The sequence below is a fragment of the Gymnoscopelus microlampas genome (genome assembly GCF_963454915.1).
Source record: "Gymnoscopelus microlampas genome assembly, chromosome: 9".
Lineage (NCBI taxonomy): Eukaryota > Metazoa > Chordata > Actinopteri > Myctophiformes > Myctophidae > Gymnoscopelus > Gymnoscopelus microlampas.
In genome coordinates, this window is record NC_139946.1 from 2,288,665 (window position 1) to 2,300,577 (window position 11,913).

The 11,913-nt window shown below is 42.0% G+C and overlaps 1 protein-coding gene across 1 annotated transcript; it reads right to left on the reverse strand.

Annotated features, from left to right (window-relative positions):
• Positions 1–4,963: 4,963 nt before the first annotated feature.
• LOC311052482 (uncharacterized protein) lies at positions 4,964–11,366 on the reverse strand (the record flags this gene model as incomplete). The annotated part of the gene is made up of 13 exons (XM_084067445.1): positions 10,963–11,366; positions 10,330–10,428; positions 10,162–10,212; positions 9,850–9,924; positions 8,809–9,395; positions 8,574–8,664; positions 8,272–8,458; positions 7,821–7,887; positions 7,490–7,544; positions 7,139–7,285; positions 5,654–5,735; positions 5,335–5,484; positions 4,964–5,217 (listed from the first exon to the last, which is right to left on the reverse strand). The coding sequence occupies exons 1-13, from the start codon at positions 11,329–11,331 to the stop codon at positions 4,964–4,966; spliced, it is 2,214 nt and encodes a 737-aa protein (XP_083923571.1). The 5' UTR covers positions 11,332–11,366.
• Between the last annotated feature and the right edge of the window lie 547 nt (positions 11,367–11,913).

Sequence of the window (11,913 nt, forward strand, 5' to 3'; positions counted from 1 at the left end):
CTCTCTCTCTCTCTCTGCACGTGTGTGCAGCTCGTCACGGTGTGTCACAATATAATATAATATACCTTTATAAGCGGTGTTAGTTACAACACAAGTTACAACGCAAGCGGTCTCTCTCTCTCTCTCTCTCTCTCTCTCTCTCTCTCTCTCTCTCTCTCTCTCTCTCTCTCTCTCTCTCTCTCTCTCTCTCTCTCTCTCTCTCTCTCTCCATGGTGTCACAAATGAATATAATATTCCTTCATAGTATATGTCCCGTCGCAATAGAAACACTTTCCCTATATCTGTGAGAAACTCCTCAGAAATAATAGACCCTCTCTCTCGAATGGGAGTTCCGTGGGCTCCACATGACCTATATTATTATTATCATTATTATTACTATTACTATTATTATGCTATCATAGTTTGCGCATTCACATACAATAGAAGAGTATGCTCACAGTGTTTCAGCTACTGTAGGCATAGGCCTATCCATTGCACCAACTGTAACACTCGCCTATTATCTCTAATGATCCTGTTGATACCCAAATGACAGCTGTGACTGACGGCTGTCATTTGGGTATAAAGCCCACCATACCGCTGGAACTACTTTTGACCTGGAGGTGTTATTTGCGGTGGCACAGCGACCCGACCGTCAGAACACTATAATAGTATCAGCCAGCAGCTGTGCCACATGTGGCCCATCAGAACACACAATACAGTTAATGCTATTAAACTATCCCAATGTGCTCTTGCGCTCTGGAGTGATGGTGAGGAATTCAGAGCATGTGTCCAAGGTGTCCAGCTCCAGAATGTCACAAATATTAGTTTCTGAGCCATGCTGTAACTAGACAACCTGCATGTCTGACTGTTCAGAGCTTGTGCGCCCCGCGCGTAAAGTATAAACACGGGAAACAGGTTGGGAAACAGGTCGCCAGACGCTGACGCTGATTCGTGATGACAATAAAAAATAAAATGTTATTTTTATAAATAGGCCTATTTTATTTTATTCCCCAACCCAGTCACAAACTTTAAAATGAACTGCTTCAGTTTTTAGTTAATAATTCAAAGTTTTGAACTAAATGAAGTTTATAGGCTAGTTATTTTTCTTTAATAGGCTACGCTGCTGCAAGCTATTATTTATCAAAATGATTTGTACAGCCCATATACTGTAGAACCACAGACAGCAATGATTTTAACCGTTTTAACACTGAAACTATGCGTCAGATTCATCTTAGCTCTGGTTCAGTCTGGAAGACCCCTCGCTCTGCGCATGTACAAGGAATTCCACTGCCCTGCCAGCGTTCAAGTGTAGTGAAAATAAACTAAACCATTTCGCTACTCACCGAAGCAAAGGCTGTTTTGTGTTGTTGAAAGTCTATTCTCCAACCCCGCACGCCTAAACGCACCCCACCTACTCTGTAAAATACACTTTTTGGGCAAAAAATAAAATATGTCAGCGAGACGGACATTATTTGTATTTACTCCACAGTGCCCTCTACATTTTGGTTAATGGTAAGTTCAAATCCCCCAGATCTGTAGAGGGCACTGTGGAGTAAATACAAATAATGTCCGTCTCGCTGACATATTTTATTTTCTGCCCAAAAAGTGTATTTTACAGAGTAGGTGGGGTGCGTTTAGGCGTGCGGGGTTGGAGAATAGACTTTCAACAACACAAAACAGCCTTTGCTTCGGTGAGTAGCGAAATGGTTTAGTTTATTTTCACTACACTTGAACGCTGGCAGGGCAGTGGAATTCCTTGTACATGCGCAGAGCGAGGGGTCTTCCAGAGCGTTAGAGGGAACTCACTAACGCTCTGAACCAGAGCTAAGATGAATCTGACACATGCATAGTTTCAGTGTTAAAACGGTTAAAATCATTGCTGTCTGTGGTTCTACAGTATATGGGCTGTACAAATCATTTTGATAAATAATAGCTTGCAGCAGCGTAGCCTATTAAAGAAAAATAACTAGCCTATAAACTTCATTTAGTTCAAAACTTTGAATTATTAACTAAAAACTGAAGCAGTTCATTTTAAAGTTTGTGACTGGGTTGGGGAATAAAATAAAATAGGCCTATTTATAAAAATAACATTTTATTTTTTATTGTCATCACGAATCAGCGTCAGCGTCTGGCGACCTGTTTCCCAACCTGTTTCCCGTGTTTATACTTTACGCGCGGGGCGCACAAGCTCTGAACAGTCAGACATGCAGGTTGTCTAGTTACAGCATGGCTCAGAAACTAATATTTGTGACATTCTGGAGCTGGACACCTTGGACACATGCTCTGAATTCCTCACCATCACTCCAGAGCGCAAGAGCACATTGGGATAGTTTAATAGCATTAACTGTATTGTGTGTTCTGATGGGCCACATGTGGCACAGCTGCTGGCTGATACTATTATAGTGTTCTGACGGTCGGGTCGCTGTGCCACCGCAAATAACACCTCCAGGTCAAAAGTAGTTCCAGCGGTATGGTGGGCTTTATACCCAAATGACAGCCGTCAGTCACAGCTGTCATTTGGGTATCAACAGGATCATTAGATAATAGGCGAGTGTTACAGTTGGTGCAATGGATAGGCCTATGCCTACAGTAGCTGAAACACTGTGAGCATACTCTTCTATTGTATGTGAATGCGCAAACTATGATAGCATAATAATAGTAATAGTAATAATAATGATAATAATAATATAGGTCATGTGGAGCCCACGGAACTCCCATTCGAGAGAGAGGGTCTATTATTTCTGAGGAGGAGTTTCTCACAGATATAGGGAAAGTGTTTCTATTGCGACGGGACATATACTATGAAGGAATATTATATTCATTTGTGACACCATGATGAGAGATCAGAGAGAGAGAGAGAGAGAGAGAGAGAGAGAGAGAGAGAGAGAGAGAGAGAGAGAGAGACCGCTTGCGTTGTAACTTGTGTTGTAACTAACACCGCTTATAAAGGTATATTATATTATATTGTGACACACTGTGACGAGCTGCACACACGTGCTGAGAGAGAGAGAGAGAGAGAGAGAGAGAGAGAGAGAGAGAGAGACACCCCGCTTGCGTTGTAACTTGTGTTGTAACTAACAGCGCTTATAAAGGTATATTGTGTTATATTATATTGTGACACCATGACCAGCTGCACACACGTGCAGAGAGAGAGAGAGAGAGAGAGAGAGAGAGAGAGAGAGAGAGAGAGAGACCGCTTGCGTTGTAACTTGTCGCAGCAGCACAGTAGGAAATTACGTTCTCCCCTGCATGTAGACATATTCATATCTTGCTAGAAGTATAAGCTCTATATCTGGTTTATTGTGGTAGGATGCAAGATTTTGCGGGGCCATAGGTTTTATTTTGACCACCTATTCCCGACCGCGGGTATTTAAATACCGCAAGATTTGCGTTGAGTACTGCGGGCAATTAACATGGTTATAATAATACTACTAATACTACTACTACTAATAATAATAATAATACTAATACTAATACTAATGAAGATAATGATAATAATAAGTTTAATAAGTTTTCCCCCTTATTCAGAATACAGACAGTGGTTGAAATAATACAGACAGTGGTTGAAATAACGGGAGGTTGAACCAGCAGGACCTCCCTTTAGTCTGAAAGTTTGATGGGTCGAACTAAAGAGATGTCGGATTATTGTGACTTGTAGGACGTCTCTATAGTACGACCCGGTCTGAGGTCGAACTAATGGGAGGTCGAACTAATGGGAGGTCGAACTATTGGGAGGTCGAACTAATGGTAGGTCGAACTAATGGGAGGTCGAACTAATGGTAGGTCGAACTAATGGGCAGTCCCCATTCTGGGAGCGAATATTTGGCAAAAATAGCAAGCTACAAGCTCACAACGTGACGTGAAGGGGCGGATACAATACCATATATTTGTACATTGACATAATATCTCAATAATGATAATGATTGTCAATGCCTATTTTGCACAAAATAACCCAGCACAGTCCATCCAAACACGCCTTTGCCCCTTACCAAATGGAAATTACCGTTGTGGTCATTGTCATTGTATCTCTTTCTTTATAGATATTGAAGATCTGGCCCGATGACATGTACAGGCCTTTTCCTCTGCTATTCAGAGCCATAATTAGTGTTGCCTTGACCCAGAAGAAAAAATATTTTGTGAACGGGATTGGTGTTGCTTTAATATGCTGGTGGTGGGAGTGGCTTTAGGGCTGAGATTGCGGGTGCAGCCAATGGGCTGCATGTCCGATGACCTTCACTTTGGAGGTGTAGCCTTTAAAATGTTTGGTGGTTGATGTGTTCTGTATAGTCTGTCCTGATGAAGGTCTAGCGACCGAAACGTCGAATAATAAAGAGCTACATTTTGTTGCAAGATCCAGACGGTGTGCGGGTCCCATTCTTTGATCTAACCCATCAGAGATCTCCTCCATAATTTGTCTATAACATTACACTCACATTGCCCCCAAGTAGAAGTGGTTATGTGCATGCATGCATAATACCAGAGCCAGCATTGCAGAACTGTGCCTGCCCAAGTGCAGAACAAATATGGATAAATGTTATTTTAGATACAGTGGAGCAGTCAATTGGAATATGCCACCACTGCCCATTGTTTAGGAAAAAGGTCAAATCATGGCTTCTAGATAAATTTAGGCTGAAGTTGTACAGGTCACAGAGTTTATAGTTTTTAGAGTGGGCTTAGGGATCAATGTCTGAATTCTTTGTTATTATACCTGTTAATCCAAGACCAAGGACCACAATATAAATAAGTCTTTGACTTTATTTATTTAAAAAAAACACCGGTAAAGCAGCAGCAACAGATTCAGCTTCCTCGGCTTCTCTCTCTTGTTGCTCACGTTGCTCCATCTCTTCAACCGTGTATTCTGGCTCAAACATATATGGCTGTACAGTGGATTCCGCTATGATATACAAAAAGTCCTTGTTGTCCAAAAACTCCTCTGAAGCACACAGGCAAAGTTTGTCCCCCTGGTTGGTGGTGAAGATCCAGATTACAGAAATCTGGATCTGTGTGCAAGAATTGCCTCCTGCTTTGGAGGCTTAGGCTTTGAAGCAATGTTTGGTGGTAGACAAAGCCGATGGAGAGATGACGACAGCACTTGGTAGGGTACATTTGGATCTCGTCTTCGGGCAATTGCCAGATTGACCAGACTCTGTCGGAACAGGTGCGTGTGTGGCTCGTACACCTTCTTCACAACCCAGCTCTTTGTTCGCCTGCAGAATGCCTGATTGGTGCGGGGTCCACCTGAAATGCAAACATTTTTCTTCTTGTCAGCTTCACACTACTGACAATGCTATGGACAGAACAGAAGGCTTACAGGTCACATGCAAATACATTACAGAAAATGTATCTGTACTGTACCTGTGGCAAGGGTGGCTTGTGTTCTCTTCACAATGTTCTCGTTATGTTCAAGGACTGCAAGCATGCCTCGTTCTCTCATGCCAGTGTAGGAGAAGGATAGCCTCTTCGGAATGTACTTGAGCATTGCACTGTGGAATACTTCCAAGGCACCTGTATGAACATAAAACAAAATGTACACAATATAAATATAATTGAGAAGGAAAACTGAAAAGTAGTTCACATCATTACATTTACGTTTTGGCTTTCACGCCGCCTTCTGAAGGCATGAAAGCCCTTTCCACCTTATGATCATGAACATTTCATGACACTTTCAATTTACCTGTGTGCTTGAAGAGGCCCAAGTACTCAAGGTCTTTCAGGAGGCGCTTGTCACGGACCAGTTTCTCCAAATCCTCATATACCTGCAATTACAATTCAGGCATTTAGCAGATGCTCTTAGTCCAGAGGGATTTACAGTAAGCAAGGTAAACAAAGTAATACATCAAATGCATAGAAATAGTAATCCATCGATGGATCATATGTAGACCAGGAACCTACAGTCAGTCTAAACAGTATAATATCAGAAGTTTAATCTGTACATTGAAACTATACACACACACACACACACACACACACACACACACACACACACACACACACACACACACACACACACACACACACACACACACACACACACACACACTATAGGATGCCAGGTATACAAATGAACCTGGCATACATCTGTCTATATAACATGTAGGAGGGGTCCACGCGCACCCTCTTATTTTTTTGATTTTTGGCATCCATAGGACCTCCAATATAGGGATTTTGATGATCCCAAGAAAAAAAAGTGGTCCAAAGTTTGTTTTTTTCAATGTTTCATTACCCGTATGAGACCTATAGGATTGGTGGCTGAAACGCCGGCAAGACTGTCTTTCGGAGACTGTGGCACGCTCACTCAATTTAGACGTAGCCCAAAGATAGAGATAGAGATACCATTTGATTCTAGACAACCTCAGGTTTCCAATGGGACCAACCTTGTCATGCTACCTTGTCGGTAAGGGGGCTAAATACCTAATGATTCAAAGTTAGACAACATTTTGGTGAGGGAAAACGGCCATCACTATTTTCCAAATGGTCCCTTGAGCTGTCACCTCGATATAAGTGAATTGGGTTAAATGGGTATGGGTTACATGTATACCCACAAGCCTCCCCTGTACATAAATGCCACATTTATGCCAATCTCATGCAGTTGTGGGCAAGAATCATGCAGTTTATTGCATGCAGTACAAATATGTAATTTCCATCTATTGTAAAAAGGAGACCACTTTACTGTATCGCAGCATGAGATCACTGTACTGTATTTATAGCTGTATGAGACCACTGTACTACATCTATAGACTACCTACTGTATCTATAGAATGCTGTACTGTATCTCTAGCCCACTCTAGTGCATCTGTAGACCACTCTATTGCATCTGTAGACCACTCTAGTGCATCTGTAGACACATCTGTAGACCACTGTAGTGCATCTGTGGACCCCCCCCCCCTGATTCTCACACTACACTTATACCAACTTATATATATTTCTTGTTATAGCTTGTTATATTTGTTATATTTCAATAACAAGCTCACAATGCCACTCTTGACTGTCATTCAACAGTGAGTGAGCAGAGCAGACAAGGCAACACTATAGTTGCAAGAGGGCTTTGAACAGTACTTTAAAATGAGATCACATTGATGTATGAATCGAGATTGTGTGTAGTTTTTTTAATAGCCCTAGGAGAAACATACAAAGAGTAAATTGTATCAAAATAATATACCTCTGAGTTCCTTGAAAGCCACTTCTTCTTCTTCCGCATCTCTGCATTCAGAGGGCGATGAAGACAGCTGTATGTTTGTTCTCCCTCAGTCCAGCTATGGACGTCTTGCACATGGTGCAGTATGGACAGCCACCGAAGCCTCAACTCCTGCAACAAATAAATGAATATGCAATTATGGATCTCTGTGACAAAAAAAGAGAAACTAAGGTAAACAATAAGGTAACAAAAAAGATGAGGAAAAGGGTTGCGCTCTTGTTAAACAGTCCAAACCAAAGGTTTTCCAGTCAGGTGAATGGGTCAAACAGAGTAAAAGAAGGGCAAACAATAAGGTAAAATGTGATGATCACATACCTCTGTGTTTCCTTCGCACGAAGCAGAACAGTACCACATGTGATTGATCAGAGACCTATTTGGTGAAACACAATACATAAGTTACACACTAGTGCTAGACAATATAACCTACATTTGGTGCACAGTATTTGTTGTAATGACGATATTTGATCACATGATGATTTAGATATATCGGCTAGCACTACGATCCCCACACACAAGGGCTGCAATTATCAATTATTTTCTTGAAGATTATACTATCGAGAAAAAAAGGGACAGCGAAGCACTGTGAGCTTGTATCTGCTTTTGGAAGTTCACTCAAACACAACGTTACATGAATATCTCTCCTTACCTTGACCAGTCAGCCAGTTCTCCCCGACCCTTCCGCTTGGCTTTAGCCATCAGCTTCTTATTGAAACCTGAAACAGTAATTTAAATATGTTGAACTATTGGGGTTTCTTTTCTCAATTATCACCTACAGCTAAAAATATAGAAAATCTGAGATTATGAAACACAATCCATTTACATTATTGTCTCCGCCAGGAGACTATGTTTTCGTTCTCGTCCTTCCGTGTGTCCACCAAGCTAACATTGGTCAAGCTTCACGTGACACATGACAATATGATGAAAGGGTGTGCTTTGATTGGCTAGCGAGACTCTTGATGAAATAGAGACCTATAAATAGGTGTGTCACTTCAAAAGATCATTTATATCTTTTGAAGTGAGGTAAGACAGGATTAATCAGGAACAGTACTGGCGGAGACCTGTGCTCCGAGGAGCACATTTTCTAGTCTTGTACTTGCCTTTGGCAGTGTGCCACAGATCAAACTGGTGATCAATGTCTGGAAACTGTTCCTCCATCATTTTTCTCACTGATGGTGAGCGGTCAGTTGCTACAACCTCCACCTGTAGTCCCACTTCAAGGAGCTCTGTGAGTGCCCGCTTGAAGCCAACTGCTTCCATGGCAACTGAACTGGATGCTTCTGTGACCTACAAGAAACACAGAAAGTTAGGGAGTAAGGGAAGTAAGGTGTGAAGGGTTGTACATTTTTTTTAAGAACAGCCGTTATGCCACAATGTTATGCAATAACACAACCCAAATTACCTGTACTAGGTTAGACTGCAAAATCTCTCCTGTGGCATCCAGCATCATGGTGCAATGGCAGTATTTGGCTGAATACCCTGGGCTGTCACATCTTTTTGAAGTTGATGAAGTAAAAAAACTAAATATAAAGATAAGTTCCAATCAATGCAATGAATTCAAAACTAATGATTAGTACTACTTTCATTGTATGTACTAGTACTATTTCTGCCGTTTCTTTTACATTCTTCATACGCACCTTCCATCTCCGGCCAAGTGGACTGGCGTAGATGGTGCTCCAAGGGTTAGGGTCTCGTTTTCCCCCTCTTCAATGAGTCTGGTCAGGATCTGGTCCCTCTGTAGGGCATATTCGCCCTCAATGGCAGGACCGAGGTATGACTTCTGCATGTCATAGAAGGTGGTGGGTTGGATCATCTTCACATTCATTAAGTCAGACCAATCCACCAACTCTGTGATGGTGCTCCCCGTGAACAGTACAGAGGCAGCACTGAGCAAGTTCACCTCAGGCATCCCTCTGATTTCAGGAGATGAAGTCCAAGTACCAGAGTGTCCTCCAAGGCAGTCCCACCTAACATTCATCTGTGCCCCGACATAGGTAATGTGTGTGTCATTTATGGGCTTTCCACAGCACTGACACTTTCTGAAGAGTTCTTTGATACAAGACTCGTAAACAATGACCTTAGGCTCCTGCCAATCAAGCAGCTTCTTCTCCTCTTGAGATGACATTGGAGTGGTGGTGGTGGTGGAGGAATCATCTTCAGGGCAATAGTCGGCATCCTTAGGGTCAAAAACTTTGCCACTGCTGCTACTTGTGTCCATAACAGCCTAATTTAAAAAGAAAATGTCAAGAGAAATAAAGAAATAAGTTAACACACTGACCACACAAACATTGGCAGTTGATAATGTCTGATTTAACCCATTAAGATCTGAGACCGATTCTACAAATGCCTTGTAAATCAGTAGTTCTCACACTTTCAAGAACAAAATGATCCAAAATAGCAGATGTACAAGCTTGCAGCACGGCACTAAGTGACACGCTGTGAGCTTGTATAACTGGTATTTTTGAATAGCCAATGCAAAAATCTAAAATGACAGATGCTTTCCCGGTTTTAAAGGGTTATGGTTTGTAGTTAAAATGTACATATTGATATTTAAAATAACAACCAATCCAGAGTACAATGCAAAAACAATTAGCTACTTATCCTTGATGCTACATATAGCACACAGTCTTTATGTGAATTAGTTCAGACTGACACAGGTAAACATGGTGAATACTTACTGATTGGCGAAGCATATGTAGCCCATGTGGGCTTGCAGTGCCTGGGGTAGATGTGGATGGTGTTCCAGCAACAAACTAAACAACAACACAAAGGTCTTACAGTTAACAACCTCAATTCTCATTCTTACTGTAAGCATCAGAGACTCGGTAGGTCAAATTAATTTACAGACATCACAATAATAACACCCATCGCCATTCTCCAGTGTCTGTCTGTTGCTTGGTTCCTCCTACACATCCTTAGGGCAGTGGGTCTCAAAATAGGCTAACTAGGCTAATGTTACAGTGACTTCTTCCAAAATAAAACGTTCTTACCTCTCGAAAGAGGACACCTGAAGCCTCTCCACCATCTGCAGGTTGATGATTCTAAAGAAAAAGAAGAGGTGACAACACAATCAGTGTTACTTCCGTCAAGTGGCTAGCCTTTGTGTGTATATTACAATACACATGTTGCTTAGTCCAGCATTTTAACTCCAATCATACCTCCTTTCTGGTTCTTTTGGCCAGGGGCAGGTCAGCAGTTGATGTTGACAATGCAGTGGGTCTCAAAGTAGGGTTCGAGTCCCTCCTCTCCATGGACCCCTGGGGGTCCCAGCAAAATGAGGAATTATTATTATATATAATATTATTAATACTATTATTTACCAGCTAGAGAATGAGAGAATGTATAAGAATCAATTCACATAATATATTCCACTCTGTTGGCTGTTATTTCACAGTTGTTTCTCAAATGGGGTACGTGTACATTTACATGACAGTGTTAGAACCACTACTTTAGTGATATTATGGAAAAAAGCAAAATAAAATCACGACTGCAAATGTTTGTATGGCCAAGTCCTAATGTTGTGATTTGTGAAACAGTGTGAAAGGAGCAAATATTAACCTAACATAGCCGATCTACAAGCTCTACCACGCATTGAGAGCTTGTAGATCGGCTGTTTTCGAAGAAAACATGCTTCCATTCCAAATGACTGACATCGGTGAACTTTAATCCATGTGATATGCAGCACAAGGGAAGCTATATGAGAGTACAGGCTAAAAAGTTAGGCTAAAGATTAGCGGTGACAACACAATCAGTGTTACAATACAGATGTTGCTTTGTACAGCAAAACATACCTCTGCTCTGCGGGGCAGGCTGGCAGCAGTTGACGTGGATGCCTCAGGCTCCATTTGTTGTGGGAATACTGAGGGAACCGCGTTCTCCGTCAGTAGAGTCCTTGCCTTCCTAGCTTTGTCCTTGTCCATCAATTCTGCCATCAGATTACGTTGGAAGTCCTCATCTTTGAAATGCTCACCACACACCCGAAGAGGTTTGAGGAGAGCTGGATCGGTGTTTTCATCAAAGCGGGGGTTTCTAATAGCTCGCAGCCACTGCTTACAAAGCTCCTGTCGCTCCAGTCCCGATGGAAAACGGTGATAAGAGATGACTCCTTTCTGCTTCTGTCTGGGTTCATCACACCCAGGAACCACACAAACTACTGGCATTACTACTACTACTAATAATACCACTAATGCTACAAACGTTGTACTACTAATACTACCACTAATGCTACTAAAGTAGTAAAAGTACTACTAGAGATTCAGCGCGCGTTTTTTTCTATCGTTTCCTGCTTCGTGGGTAGGGGAGGGGGCGGAAGCGGATGTGCGTCGCGCAATGCACTGTGGGTATTGTAGGAAATGAGCGCTGGGTGCTTTGCTCCGCAAAATGCACCGGACTCAGACAGTATATCGCCAAATGATTATTTATTTATTTCTTCCATTTATGGATATCATACTAAAGGATGGCAACAGCCTTCAAATAGTGGCGAAGTAGTCCTTTAATCATGATTAATCACCATTCGAACTATATATTGTTGTGGGAATGGAAAGATAAATGACAGAAGGCGGATGATTATAATTACATCTAACGATGCTTCTCCTCCATTCACGTTTGGTGAATGTAGCCTTGGCCAGGACAATTTGATGTCTTCAGGCGGGGACCATCGATCATCAGGTGTTTCGACCCTTGAACCGCTACACCCTCCTGATGGCAGGGTCGACAGTGGTGGCCAAGTCACTGCCCATCTC